The sequence below is a fragment of the Mchenga conophoros genome, linkage group LG17 (assembly GCF_057382185.1).
Source record: "Mchenga conophoros isolate Kocher_MC1m ecotype Shallow Benthic linkage group LG17, M_conophoros_male_GT1.1, whole genome shotgun sequence".
NCBI classification, from domain to species: domain Eukaryota; kingdom Metazoa; phylum Chordata; class Actinopteri; order Cichliformes; family Cichlidae; genus Mchenga; species Mchenga conophoros.
Window position 1 is genome coordinate 37120370 of NC_140542.1, and position 26906 is coordinate 37147275.

Here is a 26906-nt window from a genome sequence, read left to right on the forward strand (position 1 = left end):
TGTTTTGACCAGTGTAAAAATCTGTGTGCTTGATTTTGCGTCAGGTGAGAAAAGGTTGAAAAGAAAAAACACTCCAGAGAGGTGTGAGAGAGAGTTGCTGTGTTAAGAGTTGTGTGAAATGTACAACCAGCCTATGCTGTTAAGCTCCGGGCAGCAGGAGAAAATAAAAGTATTTTTAGGTGCAGATCCTCAGTAGGTTTTGTCCCTAAGCTTGAATCTTTCATGTCACATTTGGTCTTTTGAACAACAATTCCTAATCAGATTTAAGTTTAGGCAAAATTGAGGACTTGTTTTGCGCACAGAAGTATGTCTTAAAGTATGTTTCTTCTCATTAGCAGAGATATTTTTACAAATACCACTGAAATATGAGGGTTTCTCTGCACTTATGCACGCTGTCCAAGAAGAAAGAAAACACCAGAATCGTAACTTTATGCATAAGACTGCTTGATGTACAAGAGATATTTAGTAGGAAGGTAAAAATGCATTCACAAAGCAACAAAACAAAACACCTTCCTGACTAAGATGTCATTAATGCAATTAATTCAAAAAACATGCTATTTGGTTTCCATGTAGAGGTAGATGTTGGTGACGTCAAGTGTTTATTTTTATCTGTGGATGCATCACGGGCCAGAGAGTTGACACACACAGGTTTCGTGTGTGAGTGCTCCTCCCTCGAATAAACAAAAGTGATGAAATCATGTGACCAAAGAGTTTTCCCACACCAATCAGGTAATGCATCGTGCCAAACTGCCCATGTGACAGTAGTTAACTACAAACATGGAAACATTTCCAGGCGTCGATGCTCTCAGTGCAAACAAGTCATAGCACTGCGCTGCTGGCACTCCTTGCTTACGTCCGAATGATTCTCCAGTGAGGTTTCATCCCACTTAGATTCAGTGCTACAAGAATACTAATGAACCATGCTGACCATATTTATTGATGCTTACAAGCAGAAATCTCTGCACTAAAAGTGAAAGGGAGAAAAACTGGATTAAACAGGATTTGATGAAGCTTGTGAAGGTTCACTTGGTTTTGTGTGAGCTTAGTTTTTGTGCTAAATCAAACTGTAAGGTTGGACTTCTCGCATGTACAAAATCAATCCAAGGCACCACATGATGACATGACTTGACTCAATGTTTTCCAGGACTTCCATTAAAAAAAAGAAAATTTCTTTTCTCTCTTCTTCCTCAAAAAGTTGTAAATTACCAAAAGTCCTGAGGCACAAAATCTCTGGTATATAGCTAAATCAAGTAATTGTTTTCGGACTCTCACGTGATTATGCATTAATGTAAATAAATCAGTCACAACTTTGAAACTTTGAGCTGATATTGTGCAAAGAAATAATAAAAACCCATGTAGCTGCAGAGGAATCAGAAAAATATCCTGTCACTGTCTCTGCAGTTACCTTTTTTTTTTTTTTTGAAGCTTACAGGAAACTGGCGGAGGTGTTCATCAGACCGCAGTGGGTTTGGGGGTGTTATACGTCCATTAAGAGTGCACTATATGTCTGTTAGCTCAATCTGCGGTGAAAACCACTAGCACTTACCAGCAGCCTGCTGCCTGTGCTGGCATCTCCCCAGTGAGATAGTAGGATGCTCTCTTTGGCTCACCAGTAACAATAACTATGACATTAAGAGTCATGCACTGTTGTTGTGAAACTGATGGTCTTTTTTTTTCTTGCAGTGTTTTATGAGTACATTTTTATGAGATATCTTTCTGTGAAAACCACAGCTCATCAGAATTGTCTATTTGTATTTGCTGCTTATTTTCAGTAGATTTATATAAATGTGTGTTATATTAAAACATACTATATATACAGATTTATAATACATATTACATTACACATTACTTAATAACATGATTATCAGTTCAAAGGGAGGCTGATATTCCCTGATTGTAGATGGGAATTTTTTCACACTATCTGTCTAAGTGCACCTTATCGTTCAGTAGCTTTTAGAACCACCTTTAGCAGCAATAACTTGAAGTAATCATTATCTGTGTGACTTTATCAGTCTCTCACATTCCTGTGGAGGAATTTTGTCTCACTCTTCTGTACAGTGTTGCTTGCGTTCATTGATTTTTGCAGGCATTGATTTATGCACAGCTCTCTCAGCATTTCAGCCAGGTTGAGGTCTGGACTTTGACTGGACCATTGTAACACGTTCATTGACTCTGTGAGTCACTGCAAGGTGCCCAGGTAACGTGGCTGTAAAACAAGCCCAAATCATCACCCCTCCACCGCCATGCTTGACAACCGGTATGAGGTGTTTGTGCTGATATGCTGTGAACACAGTGCTGTGTAGTACGGCCAAACAGCTCCACTTTGGTCTCATTTGCCCAAAGGACATTGTTCTAAAAGTCTTGTGGTTGTTAAGGACACGTTTTCTGTTTAGATGTGGTGATTAAGCGCACAAGTCAGAGAGCAATCTCTCTTGTTCGGTTTTTATCTCAGTAAATAAAACCTCGATCAATCACCTCTTGGATTCCAAGCGATGCATATTGTTTACTTAAAAGAAAACAACTTAATATTTGCTTATACAGTCTTTAGGAAACTAAATAAGAAGATGCAACTACTAGTCTAGTTTTCAACTTGTCACACTGTTGGGTTGTGCGGTTCTAAAGTGTCTCAAATTTTACCATCAATTCATTAATTAATACTGTGTTGCTTGTGACACGTCCCATCAAAATAATGAGGCACCATTTATTATTGATGATAATTCATCTTCACATGTTTTATTCATCGTCGTTGAAGCCCAGAGGAAGGCGCTAAGGCCAGAGTTTGGTGACCTACAGTAAAAGTTCACTACATGTCTCAAGGTAAATAGGAAGACAGCCTGACAGTGTTCTTCTCCCTGGTGTGGGTTTGTGGCGGGTCAGTCCCATCACGGCAGCTGATGACAATAGTGACGACTGTGATGATGAGGATGGTGACGTATGCAGACGTGCGTGTGTTTGTGTCTGTGTACTGTGATTATCTTTCGTTCTTTTTTTTTATTCTGCTCATGTGAATATTAAAGAGTGTACATTACGGTAGAACCGAGTGTTATATGACATGTATAAGACCCGCTTTATTCCCTACCCCACCCTTTTGTAGATGAAAATGCAAGGCTATATTTGGAGAGAGCTGATGTCACAAGTGGTTTGAGCAGAGAGCCTATAACTGTTGCAGTCGGCTTGTGTGACAGTCTGACAAACCTTGGAGAGCTCCAGTAGCAGACTGGGATCTAGCCAAGACTACAGAAAGTGAGTATTTTGTCTTTCCTATGGCTTGGATGTCTTTTTCCCCCACAGGTTTTATTTATAGTTGTTAATGAGGTGCTAGAAGAAACTGACATTTATCTCAGTTTTTATATAGTAACATTTTTCTTTAAAAAATTAAAAAGGGAATATTTTAGTAAGTCTATTTCTTGCATATTTTTTAAGTAAGTAAAAGAGAGGTTAGAAGATTAAGTAAAAGATTGAAATTCACATAGAGCACAGGGAAATGTGTAGATGAAAGCTACATTAAGTTAGATGATTCTGTGGAAATATAACTAAGACTGAAATGTACAAAAACGGAAAAAAACAAACTATTTATTTAAAAAAAAAAAATTATGTGTTGTTCTGTAAACAGATGTAACAGTGAGATTGCTGCTACTATTTTCATACGACTAACACAATAAAAGACTTTGTCATCATTTGAACACATATGCAGCTGATTAATTAGTAATGAAATGTTATAAAATGATGTCATTATAATCTAACATTTAAGCTACTCATCAAATTTGGATATATATTACAAAATAATATATTCTTAATTACTTTTACTTCAAAATCAAATCCCGAAAATATTGCACCCTATACTAAAATTGCACATGGTCAGGACATGTTTATATATTTAAAATATATCCAATGTGAATAAAATGATGCGTGCATGTTCAACATTTAAAGCTGGTGCCATTAAATTACCTTTAAGAAACCAGTACTGGCAAATGTACTGTCCTAGTTGAAGTAAAATTCTAAATGAATCCATCCCATATTGTTTTTGCAAAGTCAGCTCAAGTGTTCCTTCAGATTTGCATTTAAAAGCAACTGTATTCTAATTATTGTGCTGCACGTTGCTGAAGTTGAAATAATGTCAGCATTTCCAGGAACAACAAGCTTTGTTTTTCAGACTGCTCCTGCTTGAAAATGTCTGCTTGCTCCATTTTATGGTGGAAAAATCCCAGTATCAGATGAGTCGATACCATGGATTTAATTGCTTTTAAAACTATTTCAAAGATTTTTTTAAAAAATGCATTTTTGGCAATCTAACTATAACTTTATTGCATTTTTTTCAAATATAATTTAACATAGCTTAACACTTATGTTAGACCCTGACATCTATTTTGATGATGTACCTAATTTGTTGGGAATCAGACAAAACTATCACACGTCTCACTGGTTTTCCCTGAAGCACAATAAACAAATGTAACTCCTGTTGTGTTTGCAGGTAATCACGCTTACAGCATGTATCACCTCAGGGTGCCTGTGCTTCTTCTCATGCTGCTTGTGCTGCTGCACTGCATCACCGCTGCCCCAAGCTATAGGTAAGCCAACACATTCAAAGCAGAGAGCCGAGGTGCAGGAGAACTTTGGCTTTCATTTGGCTCAAATGTTGATAATCAAAGATGGAAACCAACTGTGCTCATTTGTGGGGAAAGTGTTTCACTGTGCAGGGAGAAGTGGGGCTGGAGCTAAGTGGCCACTTTCTCTCCTTGTTCTCGGGAGTTGTGGATATCTTCAAGAGCCTATCATCAATGTCAAATGGTTTAGCCCTTTGTCCTCTGTGATTCAGGTACTTCAGTCCCAGCTCATCCAGCGAGCAAGAAAGCGATCTCCCAGATAGCGAAGCCTGGTTGCTTCCCGGGCTAATCTCCAACCCATTTCTCAGCCTCGTGGGTACACGGCCACGAAGGGGGCTCACAGCTATGAACAGGTAGCAGCATTATTGCTTGATTTCATTTTAAAAAAGTTGAAATCTACGAGTATTTTTGTGGTGTTTCTTAATATCTGTGCTTTTCTTAGTCACCATATAGAGAAGAGAAAGTGCAACACAGCCACCTGTGTCACCCAGAGGCTAGCAGACTTCCTGGTCCGTTCCAGTAACACTATTGGTACTGTGTACGCACCAACCAATGTGGGATCTGCCACCTACGGCAAAAGAGGCCTACTGGAGCCTTCAGGCTACGTGAATCTCTAGTGCCAACTGAGGAAACTCCACAGCATTTGCAGCAATCCTCACAGCTCTGATGATATAACCAATCATGTAACAATGATTGTGAGAATGACATATATATATAATGATGGCAATGATGGCAATGATCACAGACTTTTCTTGATTACTTTCTTAACTTAAGAAACAGTGCCTTTGATTTAAAACATCACTGTATATTTTTTTCTGCCTTTTTGTGTGTTGTGGCTTCATATGTTGTTGCACAATGGCATGATGGGAATAATAATAATAAAAAACAACCAAATGTTAAAGTAATTCATGGGAAATAAAATAAAGGAAAAACATGTAAAGCAATATAAAATAAATGTTATTTGTTGTTTTGATAATAAAATTGTAAAATATATATATATATATATTTATATTTTTTAAAACCTTTATGCATTTTAAGCCACATTATTGTATTAGAGCTGCACGCAGGAGCTGTGAGCTGTTAGCATCCATCTGATGAGTACAGAAAACGTTTTCTTTCAGGAGATGTCCATTAATCAAATAAAAGTATTTCACTTTGATTATGAGCAAACTCTGAAAGTTGCATTGCCACTGGAATAAACTTAAAAATGAAGTAGCCATCCTATTTCACGCAGCTCATTAATTCACCCAGCTCCATAACACCAAGAAATAAACAACTCACGTTTGCCATAACGTCAAGCTTTCATGAGGAACACAGCAGCCAAAGAAACTCAGAGGAAATGCTGATAATTCAGCCCCAAATTCAATCTCATCTTTCACTCTCATCACAAGCAAACGATGGTTCAGCATTTTGAGAATAACACTTGTTCACTTTCTTGCTAGACAACATAAACACCACTTTCATTTCTGTAAAACAAAAAAGTCGTATATGTTGCTGACGCAAGCAAATGCTCAAGACACACAAAACAGGGGAAGCGGTAGGAACTTCTGAGGGACTTTTAACACTAAATAATTAGTCTGACTTCCTGGTATTATGAAATGCAGAAGCTTATGAGGTACCATTTTATTCAAATCATTTTTAGTGCCTGTTATTTGAATCCATATCAAACCAACTTTGCACATCAATGCCATGAAGACGATGCACCCCAAAGCATCCAAAAAGTACCTTAAGTGGCGTGCTATGAACTCATCGGCCACCGTATTATCTACACCTTCTTAGTCCTTCGTTAAAGCCACTTTTTTTTTCAGGACACTCTTAATTCTTCATGGAAGAGATTCAATGAGTTTCTGGAAACATTCCTTAGAGTTTCAGGCCCATATCGACATGACAGCGTCACACAGTTCCTGTAGATTTGTTAGTTGCACGTCCATGATGTGACTACACCTTTTCACTATACTGTTTAAGTACAGGGAACTCATTGTCAAGTTTGAGATGATTTGTGACATGATGCTGAAAACAGCAATCAGAAGATGGGTACACTGTGGTCATACAGGGACGGACATGACCAGCAACAATAGTCAGACTGTGGTGTATAAATGTTCAGTTGGTACTAAGTGTCCCAAAGTTTGCTACACCATTACAACAACACCAGCCACACTGATACGGGGAAGGATGGATCCATAGTTTGATGTTGCTTACAGCTAATGTCACAGCAAATAATTGAGACTCATTAGACCAGGCAAGTTTATTCCAGTTTTCCAATTTTTGTGATCCTGTGGGAATTCCAGTCTCAGCTGTGACAGAAATAGTACCCGATGTGGTTTCCTGCTGCTGTAGCCCATCTACTTTGTGACTTGATGTGCTGTGCATACATAGATATTCTACTGCATACCTTGGTTATAACAAGTGGTTATTTGAGTTACTGTTCCCTTCCTATCAGCTCGAGGCAGTTTGGTCATTATCTTCATTTTTACCCAGAGAACTGGATGTTTTATATTTTTCAGACCATTCTCTACAAAAATCCTAGAGATGGTTGTTTGGGACCATCCCAAAGATCAGCAGTTTCTGAAATACTCAGACCAGCCTCTCCCGTCCCAACAACCATGCCACTCTCACAGTCACTGTCATATTTATTCTAGTGCTGTCAATAGATTAAAAAAAATTAACTAACTAATCTCACAATTTTCTGTTATTAATTGCGATTAATCTCAATTACTTTATTAATAGCCTGGCTCCAATTACATTTTTTTATTCTTTATATTTTAAGTAATTATCGTTGTTCACCGAAGTCCAGTGGTCTCCGGTGAGAGCGACATTCCTTACTTGCACAAGCTTGCTGGACTGCTGAGCCCTCTGGTCCCCATACAAAGTGTGCAGTCTCGACACAATGGTTCCTCTCGAGGGCAGATTGTAACACTCATCTCCTGATGCAGCACGAATGACTTCTCTCAGTCCATCATCTTCTACTATGCTAACTGGTCGGCAGTTTTTAGCTATCCAAACAACCAAGGAATTGGTTACCTTTTCTCTCACATTTTTTGTTATTCGTCCACAAGCACCATACTCCTGAAGCGTAGACTGGCGAGGTCCCGTAGAGGTGGATTCAGTTGGGTGTTTTGCTCTCAGGTGATACGCCAGTGATGAACTGCTTCTGTGGTACTTGAATTCAGCGTTGCAAATTGTGCATCTTACTCTCGTTTTGTCCAACAAGCCATCAGGCAACTTCTTAAAGAGAAACTTTCCACCCAAAAGTCCGCCCTCGTCCATGCTTGCGTGTGTTAGCTAGTGTTAGCTAGATAGTAGCATGGTGTCACTTCTTCTTCTTCTTCTAATCATTTCTGTCAGGCCAAACGCCAGCATAGCACACTGTTGCCCCCTCCTCCAGAGGTCTTAGATTACAGGAAATTAATAAAAAAACAAAATCAGCGTTAAATTTTTTTAATGCATTAAACATTTCGCGTTGATCTTAACAATTAACGCGATAATTTTGACAGCACTAATTTATTCTGATGCTCGGTTTGAACTTCAGGAGTAGACTCAGTTGTTGCCATGTGATTTACTGATTAGATATTTGTGTTAAGGAACAGCTGAACAGGTGTAGCAGAGAAAGTGACCAGTGAGTGCAGGTTTATAGTTTTTATATTGTACCTTACTTCAGTATGTAACCTTCAGTATGTAATATTGCACAGTATATACTTCAGGTGACTAATTTGATTTATGCTACAGTGTAATCAGATTCACAGCTCTTCATCATCATCATCATCATCATCATCATCATGGCCCTCTTCATTAGGCCGGTTCTGCTTTCTTCACTTTCTCCTTTATAATTTCCCACCTGCTGAGGGAATTAACTAAAGAATGATGTGACATTAAAGATAGATAGATAGATAGATAGATAGATAGATAGATAGATAGATAGATAGATAGATAGATAGATAGATAGACAGACAGATAGATAGATAGATAGATAGATAGATAGATAGATAGATAGATAGATAGATAGATAGATAGATAGATAGATAGATAGATAGATAGATAGATAGATAGATAGATAGATAGATAGATGGATGGATGGATGGATGGCTTAGCTTTCACGTAATCTGTAAATAAATCTCCTCACTTCTTTTTTAAAACTCCTGCTCTGGTGCCTTTCTCTCATGCAGATGTGAAGATACATGAATAGGTAAAGTTCCCCATTCTAAGCTAAGTAAAAGTCTAGTAATTGCCACAAATACTGTATTCCCATATAGTCATGTGTTGCCTTTCTGCAGAGGTTATTCAGGGTAATGAATATCAAGAGGCGACGTATGACGCACAGCATTAACCTCTGTTTGATTAGCAGCGACCCAATCATCTCAGACACTGACATCAACACTCCCATGCACGGTTAGCACCTGCATAAAAGGTTTTTCAAAAATAGAACAAATGCCGGCTTTTGCTGATGAATCCAAAAACAATGCAGCCATTATCCCCCAAACACTCTGACGGTGAATGGGGATCATGTCAAGATCTGTCGATTGCCTCATGTAAAACCACAAATGGCACTGCAACTGCTATCTGCTGCGGGGTTGTTTATCACTGCGGTAATGACGGTTGATGAATGTTTTGATGGAATTTTAGATCTGATTCATGGCCTGGTGACCACATTGATCGGTGGCATTAAAGGTACAGTTGTGTTTCAATATAAACAAGAAGGTTGCTGTGCCACCAAAATTCAAAACAAAGGACTTTAACCTCCTCTCGCTACTAAATTGATTTACATGTCTTTTACAGTAATAAAGGGTCTCTGTAGTGACTAAAATGATTAATTTCTCTGATGCTGAAAGTGTTATTGTTATATATATATATTATATATGTATTATATATGTATATATATGCCAAGAGAGCTTCACAAATTACAGCAAATATAACACATATGAATATCACAAGTAAAGAAAAGAGCAACAAGTTGCACCTCAACCAGATTCTTTGGTAGTCATCAACACACTCCTGGCATTATTCTGGCTGGATATTTGACTACTTTTCAGTTGCCAGGAAGTAACAGTTGGCAGCAATTCAACGAGACAAAGAATTAGACTAGACTGATGCTTTAAGTAGGCATGTGAGGTAATATGGGAAACTCGAGAGTACACAGTTAAAAACTAAACACAGTTAAAACTAAACAGCCATAGTAAGACAAGGGAGCTAAAATCCAATGCATACAAGAGAAGCGCTACCAAAAAATCCCCAAAAAACAGGATGTATGACAAACAGAAAAACACCTACCATAGAGACTAAAATATGACAACATGATTGAGGGAATAAAGGTGAAATAAATGGAAAACTTGAAGCCTAAATTCTAACCTATGAAGAAACTCAAAAGATATTCTTCATAAGCCTGTCGTACAGGAAACCATTAATCTGAGTTATTATTGGTTTTTCACATACTGCTTTTGCAGTTAAATGAGCAGCTTTTGGCTTAATTGGTGTTAAATAAATAATAACATGGTCTAACAGGTCATGTTCTGTAGTTTATCTGAGGTTGTAGTCTTCACATTTTTAAGATCTAATAAGGAATAGATTATTTGTCTTATGCCCTGAAACATAAACCATTAAAACTAAAGGACTGACTGTATATAACCAGAAAGAATGTAAGCTTCATTAATATGTAATATAATGAAATAACGATGCAAATATTATTAATAATAATAACAATAAGAAGAAGAATTATTGATGAACAACAATAAGACAGAGGGTCATTTTATCCAGAGACCAGGCGAGCTACACTTAAGGCCAGTGTAGCATCACTTCTCTTAATAATATCTGAATGTAATCCAAAATATTAATACAAGCTGGTTGTTTCGAGCTGTTTGAGCCTTTTCTCTGAGTTTCTTAAAGAATGTTTCAAGAATTTGTATCTTCAAATGGGGACTTACGTGGACACATACATGTTGCAAAAGAGATCTTCATTATATTATATATTATTTATTTGCAATCACAAAAAACAGGGTACAAAACTCAGTCTGTCTCCAAACAATGACCTCCACCCTGTTTCAGTGCTATGGACAGATCTCTTCTGAACAAAACAAACAGTGCTGTCCTTGGTTCTGAAATCTGAAACAATACCCTTTATTGTTGTTGATTTTAATTTTGTTATTGCTTCTTTGACTGTGTTTCTATTTACACAAAAAGATTAAACAGAGAGGTAAAAAAATATGGACGGAAACACTAACAATTAAACGGGGAAGTAAAATGTATCCAATAGTACTGAGCAAAAATTTTGAGGCACCCCATATTTCTTTACATGTTGCACAGAAAATTAGAAACATTTATTGAAACATGTCCAAACATAAATGAAAATACAGTACATCTGCTCTAGTTTTTTGGGCCTGTCACTACTTCTTTTCTTTTCTTCCGTTTGCCCAGCTTTCCCCTCCCTTTAAGAGCATATCTCAGGACACCATGCTGAGATATGCACGTTTCTGTCTAAAAGCTAAAAAAAAAAAAAAAAAAAAAGGAATACGTTTTTGAGACTAGCTGATAGCAACAGTGCTGCTAATACGAACTAGTTCTTTGTTGTTATGTGTAGACACAACACTGGTTCATTCCTCGAGTTAGGTGACTTTTTATTTTACATTTGAATGATTCATTGTGGTGTGGTGCTTAACAAACAAACACATCTTCTGAAGACGGTCAGCTATGAGTGAAAAAAAAAAATTTCCAAAGAAAAACTTCTGATGAACTATTACTCAAGACCACTAAAAAAATTACAAGGAAGTAGGGTAACATAGTAACAAAATTAAGAAGTTTGCACATTACTGTATGTACAAGACATTTTGTGATCCATAGCTAATTCGTATATAGCACACAAAACATTAGGTAGTAAGCAGAAACAATGACTACAAGGCTACGGTATTTCTAAATCTAACCCACTGTTATTAGAAGACTAAAATGTAAATGATTAAATGTTTAATCTGTCCTGCTTCTTAGTCAACCATACCTTTGTTTAGGCACAAACATATATTTTCGTTCCTGGAAAATATTCATGGCTCTTTAGGAATTAGATGTCACAAGCACACGTCGATGAAATAAAGCAAAGAAAAAAAATATCTAAATTCTAGATGTACGCGTTTCATAGGTTTTCCTGTCGCTTGCCGTCGCTACGCATAAACACGGAAGTTACAATACTGTGGCCGTGTTGCATTCGTAAACACCCGAAAAATCGGAATTCCTCTTCTCCAACCCAGAGAAATGTCAAAATATGGTAAGATTACTTAACTGTGACTTCCACCTTACGTAAAATCCAAACAAAATAGCACCTTAAAAGTTAACCATACTTTCTATATCTATATCGATTTTAGCTTTCTAACAGTCCTTTAAATCTGTTAAATTAGAATCAAAGTTCATTCATTTCATAATATTTCACTGAACTTTTTCACTAATGGCTTTTAAGACAGTTGCTCACTTAACTCCAAGTGGATTCAGTTTCATATTTGTAAAATGTTAAGCGTGCGGAGGTCGTAAATGATGTCTTTTTAATTTTAAAATTTCTAATTTCCGAGGCTTTCTAAACGCAGCATCAGTCTCATGTGTGCTAAATCAACCTCGCTTCTTCGAGAATAACTTTAAAGTATTTTTGATATTTCAGCCCGACAGCCAGTTGGGCTTCCACGTTTCTAATGTGTGCAGACGTCTCCTCGTTATGGCGGAAAGTGTCCGAGAAATCTTTTGACTGTTAAAACAAATTTAGGCGTCTTCAGAATACTAAGGGTCTGGTTTTAGCTAGGTTCTGTTAGCTGATCATTTCAGAAGAATGGAAAATAAAAAAGAGAAAACGTTTCAGTTCGTGGTCGTGGGGGGTGGCATCGCTGGCGTGACATGTGTGGAGCAGGTGAAATGAGATGAATGGCATGTAAAAGCTTTGCTAGTACAATGCGTGTGCCATGTAGCTACTTAACGTACATGTTAATCTACATTGACAGCTGTCGTCCCAGATTCCGTCCGCTGACGTGGCTCTGATAACTGCAGGTCCCCACATCAAGGCAGTGACCAACTACAAGCAGGTCAGAGGGACATTGATGACGATGATGGTGGCGGTAGCTCAGTGGGAGCTTCATCTCTGACAGAGTTATGGATTTGTTCTCACAAACTCCCACGTTACAAATGCATGCGCTCATGTATTTTAAGTCATCAACTGTATTAAAAAAAAGAAATAATCAGTATTTCATTATGATGATTCATTATGATTCACATACAAGCTGCCTTTAAAAACATAATATGATCATCATGGACACACTGTATTTTACTGTTCGGGTTTGACTATCAACAGGCTATCTTATCACTTCTCTGAATGGCTTTTAATGCTGTAATTTTCCACTGTCCTCCTTTCAAAGGTGTCCAGGACACTGGAAGAGTTTGACGTGGAGGAGCAACCATCTAGTGTTCTGGAAGAAAAATTCCCCAACCTTACTATCATCCATTCTGCTGTTAAATCACTCCACACAAAGTCACATGTAAGGTTTGGCCGCATGTAGGATGCATATGTGACAGCAAAGGCCACACATGTTGTTTACTTACTGTAATTATAGCAGAGTGCAAACTGATTTCATGCAACAAGCACTTTACTATTAACTGTGTACTATTGCCACCTTGTGGACATATGGTGGGCAGGTTCCATGGAACAAGAATGAGATTATTGTTGCAGTACAATAGTGAATTTCACTATAATGAACGGTGCCTCCTTTAGCTTATCCATTACGCTGCATCATTCTTTAGGAAAACAGAGGAGATGGTGCGTCCTCTGTCTCATGAAAATAAATGATCAACATAACAGTCAAGAGACTGCGTTTTATATCATAACTTGCAAATATGCAAGCAATTTTTTAAATGTGGTAATTGAAATATAAATGTTACGCAATGTTGTTATAGTTTGCCTGATATGAAAGTTTGCTGCTTTCCTTGAAGCACTTCGTTACGAGTTTAGTGACATGTCTCGTAATCAAAGATAATGAGCCAAATCAAAGCTCAAAGTGAAGTGAAGGTTGTCGTGCAGGTCAGTCTGTACTGGTTGTGCCTTCATTTTAGACGTCAGCTTTTAGGATTATCAATAATTAATTTGACTTGAGAGGTGCTGAGAGCTTTAATAAAGGTGAGTGTAGCAGATCTTCAGCTGGAAAAGAAAACTGTGTTATGGCCTGCATAACACAACACAAAAAGAACATGGGGCGAAGGATTAAGGATGAGATTTGGTTTGATGAGATTTTTTCTTACATTGCAACCCCTTCTCAGGGATTTGCGTCTCCTCCTGGATCGTAAATTAAGATCTTTTGTGTGTTAGGCAAATGTGTTAAATGCTTACAAGGCTAGGAGGATTAAAAGATGACCTTTATGTTTAAATCACACCTTTTTTCAAGAAACTGAGGTTGTGAGATAAAACAGTTAAAGCTCACAATTGATTGCCATTTCCCATGTAATGCTCCTCTCTTCGTCAGTGTGTGGAAACTGCAGATGGCCGGGTTTTTGGTTACAAGAAGCTGTGTATCTGCAGCGGTGCCAGACCCAAGCTGCTAACCCAGGACAACCCTTACGTGCTGGGGATACGGGACACAGATAGTGCTCAGGTACAAGCCAAATCTTCTGGATGTTTGTGTAGCTAGTAGCATGTGGGTCTGAAATTCCTGAGGAAACTAACCTCATAAGACTTTCATAGTAACACCAAACAGTTTGTCCAAAGAAAACAGCTTGACTGCTTGTCCTTGTATTTTAGTCCCTCTTCTCTGGTCTTCATTAAGGTGATATTACTTAACTGGATGTGGCATTAGCGACTAATTACCAGTCTACTAACCCTTTGAGCTCCTGTACAACTAAACAGTGTTTGAATTTCAGCTATTACAGCTTCTGTAAGATCTTATTGGTTTCACTGAACAAAAAAAGGGTGTTTGTGTATTTTCTACATCTGCATTAGTTGCACATAGTCTGTCTGTAAATGATTGTGTTTTATTAATAACCTTTAAACATAGATGTGTCACTAGTTTTCTTTGTTCTTTTAAAGGAGTTTCAGAAGAGGTTATCCAAAGCTAAGAGGATTGTTATTGTTGGGAATGGAGGAATTGCCTTGGAATTAGTGTAAGTCTGCTGTAGCCAGAATGCCATTTGATCCCACAGTTATTCATGCTTTACTGAGTACTTGTGAACTTTGTGATCTTTAGGTATGAGGTGGAAGGCTGTGAGGTGATCTGGGCGGTAAAGGACAAGGCCATAGGAAACACATTCTTTGACGCAGGAGCAGCACAATTCCTCATCCCATCGCTTGAGGCCGACAAACCCCAGGCAGCTGCCCCCTGTAAGAGGCCTCGCTTCACTACAGAGGAAGCAGCTCCCGGAGGCTCACACATCTTCACAGCAGGTTCTTTCTTTTCCTTCCTGTTCTACACTTCTGCTCTTCTCTCCTTTAGTACAGAAAAAAGTATATAAAGCAAATGTTTGTCTTCTCTCAGATAGAAGCTCACAAGCGTACGGTCACGGTCCTACGGATTCTGGAAGTGCCCTGGGTCCTGACTGGCATGAAGGAATAGCTCTTCGAGGAGCAGAGCAGGTGAGATCCTGTATGCGTGGTTGAAGTCTCTGGGGAGTAAAAAAAAAAGGCTAATGTTCTGTTTGAACAAGGTCCTAAAATGTCTTACATGTTCTGTTTCTGTGGTAGTTGAATTTTTAGAATGTGTTTTTAACTTAAAAACAGTACAGTTAATTTGGGAAATTAGTTTTGTGATCTTTATCTAAATGCATGTCACTTCCTCTGTGTTGTTCCGCCTTTCTAAGATACCTATTGTTATATTTTACAGTGCAGCTAAATGGGTTCACACCCTAACGCCCATTAACTTAATAGCATAGCTGCGGGTACCTTCTGTTGGTTCATTATCAGATTCATAGTATCAAAATCCCTCTTGAACCTTATCTTGCTACTCAACAGCTATAATTTTTTATTTTAGTAGTTAAGTTAATGTCATTGAACTGCAAGTGTAGAAAGTCAAATGTGATTAAACAAGGATTAAAACATTTTGCTAACATTGCAAATAAGGTTTAAAAAGCTTTTTCACCCAGGTTATACTTCTTTTCCAGTCATGCTGACCACTCAGTTTTAACTGTGCATTCATAATGTACTTTATTCTAAAAGCTTTATCTGACTGTCGTGGCCTGTTTAAAATCATCAGTTAACCAATCATGTAAATCTTTTGACTCCTCAACAGTCAAATGGCACATAGACAACATGCAAATTCTACACACACAGGCCCAGTGATAACCACTATGAGATGTTACAGAACTCTTCCCATAAATTTCTATTCAGGTTTGTTTCAGTGCCATGTCTCCTCATTATACAGTCACAGTCAAAAGAAAGTACACCGTCTGTCAGATCTAAGATTTTACATATCAGGTCACAAAATTGCATAAATACAGACCTAAAAGCCCAGACCTACAAACTGCCAAAACCCCTGCTTTTAGAAAGGTGCTCACACTTGCTGATGATGAGTTAATCATCTGCATTTGATCAGCAGCACCTGACTGCTGCTTACCCTCTTAAATCATACGGAAGCAGTAAGCAGTGGTGTTCCACACACTAGTTTTGTGTTTCATGTGATCGCGTATTTAACTAATTCTAAGATCTGCTCAGATGATTTTTAATCTGTCTTGATATGTCGAACCTTAAACCTAAAAGAGGGTTTCTTTTTACTGTGACTGTACAGTAAAATCTCTAACAGATGATGTAAGGTTGTTTGTTTCAGACATGGCAAAAATGCAGTGAGAGAAATGGGGAAGTGGTTATTTCCACTTCGGCACACAAAAATAACGTAGGCTGTGGTGGTGAGGCAGCACAGAATTACTGCTAACCTCGTTCACAACTACACGAAATGCTGAACAAGCGGACAATCTAAAAGTTTAACAGTATTAGGTTCTAAAGTTGCTTTTTGCTTCTTTTTAACATTGTTTTACTAACCATTTCAACCTGGTTGCAATAATACTAGCCTCATAAGGCTGAAATTAATGGTTGTAGCTTATGTAAAAATTTTTTAAAAATCTTCAAAGTACAGACTTTTTGGATTACTAGACTCAGTGAGTCCCCGGGTTAGCAACACAACAATAATTTGTCTGACCATCAGTCACAAATCCACACTTACTTTACTGGCAGGGATTAAATATCAAATAATGTGTTGTATGGCTCACTGCACTGTTTAATGGTAGGAGACACATTTAGTAGTTTATAAAAGCCTGAGTGTAGCACACAGTTTATCCTGTCATACTGTCCTCCTGTTCTGATGAATCCCCTCACACTGCTGGCATTTGCTCAGGTGTCCCACAGAGTTTCAGTGGAGTACCAGTGTGAGGTGGAAAAGATCTTCACCTGTGAGGAGCTTCATAAATCCCCAGAGCAAACACTAAGAACTGAGTGTGGTGAGGATTAAATTTACTGCTCTGTGTTTTTCTCTAACCCTGCTCCTTTCTTGCTCACTTTTTTGTTTGTTTTTTTACACTCTGCCCTTTGTCTGAGTAGGAGACTGGCCAGTTTACGTCCGGCTGACTAATGCCCAGACATTTGGCTGCGATTTTGTTGTCAGCGCCACAGGTGTCGTTCCAAACACTGAGCCCTTTCTCCAAGGCAACACGGTAAGAAAACTCATCCATATGCAAAGTGGAAATTCCTAGTGACTCTGCCAGAGCTTCCAGGCTTTGGGAACGTTGTTGTTTTGCGTTATTATTAAATGCGTTCGTGCCATTTGTCATTCATCGTACGGTCATGCGTCTGGCCAGTACCGTGTTAGATTTTACCAAAAGTTGTTGAGCTGCACACAGTTTCATGACTGTATCTGCTATGCTACATTAAATACTCATGTTCCCACATAAAGTGCCTTTTCCCTCTTGATTCCCAAGTGTTTTCAGCCTCACTAATAGTACACACTCTACCTCTTCTCGTGTCTGCTCACTTCGATGTAATGTTCAGTGTTTTGCAAGGCAAATTGCATGAGACCTACTTGTACGGCTTATCTGTTTTTGTAAGTGGAAATGTGGTTTTAATGCCTCTAGATGTCAGTAAAGCATAGGTGAGCTTTTTCATTACTCTGGTTTTTCAGCCTGTGTAAAGCTGCTGGATTTCCAGCAAAGTGCCACTGCATCAAAGTTAGTGTAAAGTCTACAGCAACCACTCTGATTTACTTATATGTACTACATCTTCCTTTGTTTTGTTTTTTTATTACTGGTGCTGATCATTTCTCTGTGTGAAAGTTTGTGGTTGCAGACGATGGCGGCCTACAAGTAGATGATCACATGATGACATCCGAGGCAGATGTGTACGCTGCAGGTGACGTGTGCACTGCGTGCTGGGAGCAGAGCCCTCTGTGGCAGCAGGTAAAAAAACAGTCAGTTAATCTACAGTGCAGCATTTTTGTCCTTTAAACATTACGTACTGCTCATGTCGTTTAAGTAATCCAGTGTAAAAATTAGAAAAAGTAGCGTACCATGTGTTTCCTGATTTTTGACTTAAAACAAAATTATAATGCCAAGCAACTGTTTCTGTTTTAAGCAGCTTCTATATGTGGAAAACAATTAAAAGTTAGATAATTAGATATATTAGCTTATGCCAGGGCAAAGCATCCATCTGTCCATCCGCAAGTCATAGGAATTGCTACTTCTGGACACAATGAGCAGCTAATCATCTTAATTGTGCTCAAGGTCAAGATTGAGATCTTATGGGTCATTTTACAGGCACAGTTTTCACAACACTCACTACTCCTTCTAGACAATTGGACAGATTTTAGTGAAACAAGATTAGTTTGTCCCAGATATGACTGTTTGCAAGGCTTCTTTATATTCAATTCAATTCAATTCAATTTTATTTATATAGCGCCAAATCACAAGAAAAGTCGCCTCAAGGCGCTTCATAGATACAGAGAAAAACCCAACAATTATGACCCCCTATGAGCAAGCACTTTGGCGACAGTGGGAAGGAAAAACTCCCTTTTAACAGGAAGAAACCTCCAGCAGAACCAGGCTCAGGGAGGGGCGGGGCCATCTGCTGCGACCGGTTGGGGAGAGAGAAGGAAGACAGGATAAAAGACATGCTGTGGAAGAGAGACAGAGGTTAATAACAGATATGATTCAGTGCAGAGAGGTCTATTAACACATAGTGAGTGAGAAAGGTGACTGGAAAGGAAAAACTCAATGCATCATGGGAATCCCCAGCAGCCTACGTCTATTGCAGCATAACTAAGGGAGGATTCAGGGTCACCTGGTCCAGCCCTAACTATATGCTTTAGCAAAAAGGAAAGTTTGAAGCCTAATCTTAAAACTAGAGATAGTGTCTGTCTCCTGAATCCAAACTGGAAGCTGGTTCCACAGAAGAGGGGCCTGAAAACTGAAGGCTCTGCCTCCCATTCTACTTTTAAATACTCTAGGAACAACAAGTAGGCCTGCAGAGCGAGAGCGAACTGCTCTAATAGGGTGATATGGTACTACAAGGTCATTAAGATAAGATGGGGCCTGATTATTTAAGGCCTTGTATGTGAGGAGCAGGATTTTGAATTCTGGATTTAACAGGAAGCCAATGAAGGGAAGTGAAAACAGGAGAAATCTGCTCTCTCTTTCTAGTCCCTGTCAGGACTCTTGCTGCAGCATTTTGGATTAACTGAAGGCTTTCAGGGAGTTTTTTGGACATCCTGATAATAATGAATTACAGTCGTCCAGCCTGGAAGTAATAAATGCATGAACTAGTTTTTCAGCGTCACTCTGAGACAGGATATTTCAAATTTTAGAGATGTTGCGCAAATGGAAGAACACAGTCTTACATATTTGTTTAATATGTGCGTTGAAGGACATGTCCTGGTGAAAAATGACTCCAAGGTTCCTCACAGTGTTACTAGAGGCCAAGGTAATGCCATCCAGAGTAAGAATCTGGTTAGATACCATATTTCTAAGATTTTCAGGGCCGAGTACAATAACCTCAGTTTGATCTGAATTTAGAAACCGAAAGTTAGCGGCCATCCAGGTCTTTATGTCTTTAAGACATTCCTGCAGTTTAACTAATTGGTGTGTGTTATCTGGCTTCATGGACAGATAGAGCTGGGTGTCATCTGCATAGCAGTGTAAATGTATGCTATGTCTTCTAATTGGAGTCTATTAGATAGATATGATACAATATCCCCGTGCATTTGAATTCTCAGTAGTTTGTACAATACAACAAAACTTTTCCATTTCTTTCTGTGAAACAAGCTGTGAAACTGTGATAGATGTGAGTTTTAATCGACACTGAAAGGTGTCAGTTTAGACCCAGCGTGCCAGCAGTAATTCAGTTCGCTGACTTAACGACAAGTTTAATGACAAATGGTTTGAGAAAGCGCACGCTTGAACAGGCTTACAAAGCTAACGGCACTGCATGGTGAAGGTGTTTCAAACTTTAAACAAATGAGATTAGGAGAGATTATTTAAGAAAATAATTATATCTGGATTTTATTTTTTAAATTAAGAAGCATTTGTCAGTATTTTTAAACTCATTACTTTACTTTGGAAATTTTTTTCTCCTTTTTTCTCCTCACGGTGTATTTTATTTTGTTAGTTTAATCTTAGAAAATGTTTAATTCTGCTTTTTTATGGCTGTAGTCATCCTGTAAAACATGATCGCATACATTCACATAAAGATTTTTTGCTAAAAAGAAAAGTAGGCTGTAACGTTTCATACACCATGTTACGTAAAGACACTTTGCGCAGTGTTAGAAAAGTGTGGAGAGCAGCTGTCATATTTGCACTGTCATGCATATTTGAATGTAACACTGTGTATGTGTTGTGTGTACAGATGCGTTTATGGACGCAAGCTCGTCAGATGGGTTGGTATGCAGGCCGTTGCATGGCAGCACACATCCTGTCAGAACCAGTGGAGCTGGACTTCTGCTTTGAACTCTTCTCACATATTACTAAATTCTTCAACTACAAGGTAAGAGATGTTTTACTAAAGTGCAGCAAAGTTATTTAAATGATAACTAATAGGTTAAACATCAACTATGCAAAGTGGAAAGGTTTTCATTCTTTTCAAGGTGATTTCACAGGGCCGCATGGTTTTAGCCTCAAGGTTGATTCACAGTGCTTTTTAAAAAACATGTCTCCTTCTGATTATTCCACAGGTGGTCCTACTGGGAAAGTTTAATAGTCAAGGGCTTGGGCCAGACCATGAGCTGCTGGTACGCTGCACTAAAGGCCAGGAGTATGTCAAGGTGAAACTGCAGGGATAAACAATGTGATGACAGTAAATGGTAAAAGGACTGGTACTTACAGTGCTGTGAAAATGTATTTGCCCCCTTTCTGAATTTTTACTTATTTATTTTGACATATTTATCAAACTTACATGTTTCAGATCATCACACAAATTGTATCAGACAAATATAACCCGAGCACGAACAGACACATCCTGAAGTTTGCTGATGACACAGTGATCGTCAGTCTTCTGGTGGGGGACGAGTCAGGCCATGGGCAGATTGTAGATGATTTTGTGGATTGGTGTGATGAGTCCTTCCTTTCACTAAATGTGTCAAAAACTAAAGACATGATTATTGATTTTAGGAAGTCCTCTTATAGCTCATCCCCTACTATCATTAGAACTGCTGATATTGGGATCGTTGAGAGTTATAAATATCTAGGTGTGGTACTTGACCATAAACTGTGTTTTGAATCTCATGCTGATGCCACTCGTTTTAGAGTACCTCTGAGGAAGACCAAAAGACTCAAGGCTTCTTTTGTCCCTACTGCATCCTGTCTCCTACATGGCATATAACCGTCCTGGGATTTTCTATTACTATTATTGTCATTTTATATTATGTTTTGTTTACTTTTATCCTGCTGCTAAACTAATTTCCCTTTTGGGACAATAAAGAATTTGAATTGAATTGAATGTATTAATGGCTATCCCTGCCATTATCTCACTGGAGTGGAGTCCTAAACCCTTAGAAAATAAAACCTTGCATTATTGCCCTTCCCAAACTGACAGATGTTAAAGACTTTCTCTCATCTGTTCTTGAGTGTTTTAGATTGTGACATGATGTGTTGTTTTTGAGAACTTCAGCCTACATCATGGCAAACAACATCTTGTTTCAACAGGTCTGACAGTAAACAAACCTGGGTGTAGCTTGTGAAAGTTAACTCAGCTTTTGAAAACTATGTCATGGCTTAACAAGGGTGGGACAAAAGCATTTTTCACACAGGGCCAGGTAGCTTTGGATAGCTTCATAGTCATCATTTAAAAGCTGCATTTTGTATACACTATCTACAAATGGAGTTCCAAGGTGAAAACTGCTGTCGAAAACGGCTCATCTCACATTTTTCAAAAAACATCTTGATGATTCCCAAGACTTTTGGGAAAATATTCTGTGGAATGGAGAGACAAAAGTTTAACTTTTTGGAAGGCTTGAGTCCCGTTCCATCTGGCGTACAGCTAATACAGCATTTGATAAAGAGACAATGATACCTCCAGTCAAACATGGTGGTGGTAGTGTGATGGTCGAGGACTGCTTTGCTGCTTTAGGACGACTCGCTGTAATTGATGGAAACATGAATTTTTTTTTCTTCTCACAAAATCCTGAAGCTCAAGCACACTTTGGTTATGCTGCAGGTCAATTATCCAAAACACCAGCATGTCCACCTCTGAATAGCTTAGAGCAGGGGTGTCCAACTCCAGGCCTCAAGGGCCAGTGTCCTGCAGGTTTTAGATGTGTCCTTAATCCAACACCGCTGATTTAAATGGCTAAATTACCTCCTTAACATTAAGGTCTCCAGAGGCCTGGTAACTAACTAATCATTTGATTCAGGTGTGTTGACCCAGGGTGATATCTAAAACTTGCAGGGCACCAGCCCTTGAGGCCTGAAGTTGGACACCCCTGGCTTAGAGAGAAAAACAAAATAGAGGTTTTGGAGTGCCCTTGTCAAAATCCAGGCTTGTATCAGACTGACGACCTTAGCACAGTGCTGAAGGGAGGGCTTTAAAGTTGCCTGTACTGAAGCGTGCATGCACATGCAGAAATACTTTTTCACAGCATTGTAACTTCTTCAGTCTTCAAAATTAAAATCACCAAAGGCTAATCTGGAACCCAGAAATCAATGGGAGCTGCCAGGGTGTCTTTGTCTTTTGTATACAGTCTTTAGCTAATATCAATATTTTGTCCATCTCATTGCAATTAAATGTTTGTTCCAGGTTGTACTCAGTGGAGGGAGGATGGTGGGAGCAGTGCTTATTGGAGAAACAGACCTGGAAGAAACATTTGAAAACCTGATACTCAACCAGATGGATCTGACGCCATATGGAGAAGAATTGCTTAACCCTGACATTGACATAGAAGACTACTTCGACTGAGCTCTGCTGGAGAGTTTGAACAATGGCAATTAGCTGTGTGAAAGAAAGATTATGTTTGCAATAGTAAATGAAATTATTTATTTTTGCTTTAAATAAAAAAAATTCTAAACCACATGCACTAAATTGTTGGTTGAAATATGTATTAGGTAAAAGTATTTTTGTAGCAGTATATACAATACCGTGCAAGTCTTGAGCCATCCCCCATTTCTTCAGAGTTCAGCAATTTATTGAAAAGTGCAAACAGACGTGGACATTTGCACAAGCTTGAAAGTCAATATTTGGTATGACCACCTTTATTCTTCAACACAGCCTGAACTCTCTTAGGCGACATTTCTTGTCATTTCTTTAAGCAGTCTTCAGGAATAGTTCTCTAGGCATCTTGAATGATATTCAAAGCTCTTCTTTGGATATTGGCTGTCTCTTGTTCTGTTCTCTGTTAAGATGAACACACACTCAGTAATATTGAAGCCCAGGCTTTGTGGAGGCCAGTCCATGACTGATAGTGGTCCATTGTGCATTTTTCTATCTAGGTATGCTTTTACTGCGTTATCTGTTTTTGGGATCATTGTCACATTGAAATTGAAGCCATTTCCATTTCAAATATTTCCAGATGGTATGTATGGTTATTCAAAATCTGATTGTACTTTTCTGTGTTCATAATTCCATGGTTTTTGACCAATCGCATTAGACACCAATGGCTAATGCAGTCCCAAACATGACAGAGCCTCCACCAGGCTTTACAGATGGCTGTAGACACTTACTGTTATTCATCCCTCTATAAGTTGCTTCAGATTTTCAGCCCAGTTATTGTGTAGCCTTTTCTCCTTGTTTCCCTTCATTAAGAATGGCTTCCTGACATCCACGCTTCCAGTGAGAAGATTTCTGATGAGGCTTCAGTGAACAGTAGATGGAGGGCGAGAGGCATCTCTTATTGCTGGATTTCTTCATATTGCTTAAAGACAAATGCTGTTCATCTGCTATAGGTTTTAGGCCTGACAGTTTTATCAATTTTTTAAGGACACCCTGCACATCATGTTGACATACACCAAGTTTTGTTTTTATTATTATTATTACCAATAGCTCTTTGGAAATATTCTTGTTGATGCCAAAATACAATTTTATACCCATGAAACTGCATTATCTTTCATTCATTAAAGAAATGAAAATTAGTGAGAAAGTAGCCAGTGTCTAAAAGAAAATGTTAAAAAACCTTCAGAGAGTATTGAAAACTATTGCTCAAGAGCACTTTTCAAAATTCCAAGAAAGTCTAGCTGCTTGGAGGTAAATAAATAGAAATGGGTGTGGCTGGAGATTTTCCACAGCACTGTAAATCCATCACTTTATTGTCATGGTTTAAACTAATCATGGTTGATTTAAATCAGATATATACTGAGGTATAAGATACACGGGGTAGTATGAAAATGGCATGCACTAACACTCACTTGACCCATTGATTTTAATAGGCAAACGTGTTCTACGTGAGAGCGAAAAGGAAAATCTCTTTGTTTCTATGTTGTCCTAGTAACTCGTGATCAGATTTCAGCCTGAGCAGTAACTAGAGCTCCTCCCAGGCCTCAGCAACAATCTAGATTGTGCTGCCCATTGTTACTGTGAGACGTTGCTTTTGTGGTATAACTACTTGAAAACCCACCAAATGACAAAGGACAAGAAACATTAAAGGTGTAATGATTTAATGATGACCAGAACGCCCACCCACTCAATTCTCGTATATGTTTACCTTTAGGCTTGTGTTTGTAGGTCAGTGCTTTTATTTAGTCACATCTATTGACTGATTGGCTGAGTGAGCACCAAAGGTTGAGTTGACTCACTGGACTTGAAAAGTGACTAAAAATAGCGATGTAAATGAGCAACAACAACTGTGCAACACAGAATGATATCCTTGTCTTTTTAGTAAAGAAACATGAACAACAAACTCCTCTGCTGCTACTCCTGCTGCTGTTAAAGTTTCTCTGGGCTAGACCACATTTTCCAATTTTGGTCAGTTGGAGTTGCCCAGCAATCAGCAGGAATTGACACTGTGATTGCACTGAGTGGTTTTCCCTGGTGTACCTGCACAGGTGGAAAATGGGGAATTGTTTACAGGGTAAGTCAACACTGCTTAGGTGGCCAAATGAATCAAGATAAAATTCAAGTCCTTGTTTATATGCAAACTGCTGGAGTGGAGGGCAGGGCTGAGATGCCAGGTGCCACTGTAGACAGATTGTGTGTTACTAAGCAACTGAGATCAGGCATAAACATTAGTATGGCAAAAAAGACAGAAAAGAATTATATGCCTAGTTAATTTCCTGCTATTAAAGTTGATATCGCTGAATATAGGCAAATATGAAAACCAAATAAGATTTTGAAATCTTTAATAATCTGTTTTAATTGACTGATTGACTGGAAGTCCCAACTACCCCCAAATTTTGGGTGGTGGCCAGTCCCCCACACCCTGGCATGGGTGATTATAAAGAATTCATAAACATGAATCTGAATCAGCATACTTTATTAATCCCTAAAGAAATAACTGAGGGTTACAGTTGCTCCAGTACAGTAACAGACTAGATTATTTAACAATACAATGTTAGATTTAAGAAATAGCACGATATATACAAATCACTCAATAATATCAAGGATTGACAGAGGTGATTATAAATAAATATCAAGAAAATCAACAAGAATATTACAGAGTAGAAAAGAGCGTGTGTAAAAAGGGTGTAACTATTGCAGTGTTTACAGTGTGTTAGATGGAGGAGTTGTACAGGGAGATGGCCACAGGCAGGAATGATTTCCTGCGTCATTCAGTGGTGCTTTTTGGTAATCTCAGTCTCCCACTAAACATGCTCTATGGCTAGCCAGCATGTCATGGAGTGGGCGGGAGGTATTATCCAACATTGTCTTTATCTTAGACAACATCTGCCTCTCCGACACCAGTTCCATCCCCACAACATTACTGGCCTTGCGGATATATAAATTAAGGACATTACTAATGCTCTGTTTTCATCTTAGCATTTAGAAGAGGTAACTGAATATATGTGTCCTTTTCCAAGTAACCTATATTTCACAACAGCATAATATAATAGTGGAAATTATTTTGGCACATTTATATTTGTTTTAATATGGCCACCCCTAAAAAAAAAAAAAAAAAAAAAAAAAAAAAAAATTCCGGAGGTGCCCCTGCCGTTCAGTCGCACCCATCACCAAGAGGACAGTTGAAACCATTGTAAGACATTGCTCAACCTCACCATTATGTGTGCTATTGACGTCACCTGAGGCAGGGTGTGATTTGGGGTTTAAACACCCCAGGGTTGGGAATAGATTGCAGGTGCATTGAGGAGGATGAAACCTCCCATGCTGAAGTTCATCAGAAAACCACAAACGCACATAAAGTACCTATTCTTTGACTCCCCCACCCACTGGAGCACCAGTGGGTGGTGGGACCTTGGGGTGTTGAGGACCCTACACCACTGACAAAAACATTTTCCCTCTAAAGAAGAAGGGAAAGAAAGGGAACACATAAATGCAAAGAAAGCACTTAAAACATGCAGTTAACCTTAACTGGGCCTTCATTATATCAGCAAAGATGTCTCAACATAGGAGAGCCACCTCAACACGACAAGACTCAGGTGTACATCTGTGCCTTAAGGACAAAGGGCACTCTTTTGAGGACCCCAATGTTAACCTTTTGGACCAGGAAGACAGGATGGTTTCTATGAACAAATATTGTTTCTGTGAATGAATTTTCTCAAAATGAGGTGATGGCTTAGAAAACCAGGTATTAGCTACTTACAATGACCGACTCCTCCCTAGGCGTTTCAATCCCCATTCTTACCTTACCTCAGGTGACGTCAATAACTAATTTAATGGTGAGATTGGGCAATGTCTCTGTTACGTAAGGCCCAAAATGGCCTCCGTACAAGAAAGTAGTAGCTCTAATATTG

The 26906-nt window shown here is 38.6% G+C and overlaps 2 protein-coding genes across 2 annotated transcripts; both read left to right on the plus strand.

Moving 5' to 3' along the window:
* The first annotated feature begins 2851 nt into the window (after positions 1-2851).
* On the plus strand, positions 2852-5668 carry iapp (islet amyloid polypeptide). Its single transcript, XM_085252059.1, has 4 exons — positions 2852-3243; positions 4472-4568; positions 4817-4957; positions 5047-5668. The coding sequence occupies exons 2-4, from the start codon at positions 4489-4491 to the stop codon at positions 5219-5221; spliced, it is 396 nt and encodes a 131-aa protein (XP_085108185.1). The 5' UTR covers positions 2852-3243; positions 4472-4488; the 3' UTR covers positions 5222-5668.
* A 6493-nt stretch (positions 5669-12161) lies between these two features.
* On the plus strand, positions 12162-23088 carry pyroxd1 (pyridine nucleotide-disulphide oxidoreductase domain 1). Its single transcript, XM_085252375.1, has 13 exons — positions 12162-12474; positions 12566-12646; positions 12977-13096; positions 14075-14203; positions 14635-14708; positions 14792-14988; positions 15080-15177; positions 16928-17030; positions 17131-17243; positions 17859-17981; positions 20422-20559; positions 20747-20836; positions 22807-23088. Exons 1-13 carry the CDS (start codon positions 12397-12399, stop codon positions 22963-22965), a joined length of 1503 nt encoding a protein of 500 aa, XP_085108501.1. The 5' UTR covers positions 12162-12396; the 3' UTR covers positions 22966-23088.
* The last annotated feature ends 3818 nt before the right edge of the window (positions 23089-26906 follow it).

What these genes read in the sequence shown, in the direction of transcription:
- iapp (XM_085252059.1), top strand. Translation starts at nt 4,489, where the DNA reads ATGTATCACCTCAGGGTGCCTGTGCTTCTTCTCATGCTGCTTGTGCTG. An exon ending in ACCGCTGCCCCAAGCTATAG is followed by an intron (nt 4,569 to 4,816) that starts GTAAGCCAACAC and finishes TCTGTGATTCAG; the next exon opens with GTACTTCAGTCCCAGCTCAT. An exon ending in GGGCTCACAGCTATGAACAG is followed by an intron (nt 4,958 to 5,046) that starts GTAGCAGCATTA and finishes TGCTTTTCTTAG; the next exon opens with TCACCATATAGAGAAGAGAA.
- pyroxd1 (XM_085252375.1), top strand. Translation starts at nt 12,397, where the DNA reads ATGGAAAATAAAAAAGAGAAAACGTTTCAGTTCGTGGTCGTGGGGGGT. An exon ending in CCTTTCTCCAAGGCAACACG is followed by an intron (nt 17,244 to 17,858) that starts GTAAGAAAACTC and finishes TCTGTGTGAAAG; the next exon opens with TTTGTGGTTGCAGACGATGG. An exon ending in AGAGCCCTCTGTGGCAGCAG is followed by an intron (nt 17,982 to 20,421) that starts GTAAAAAAACAG and finishes TTGTGTGTACAG; the next exon opens with ATGCGTTTATGGACGCAAGC.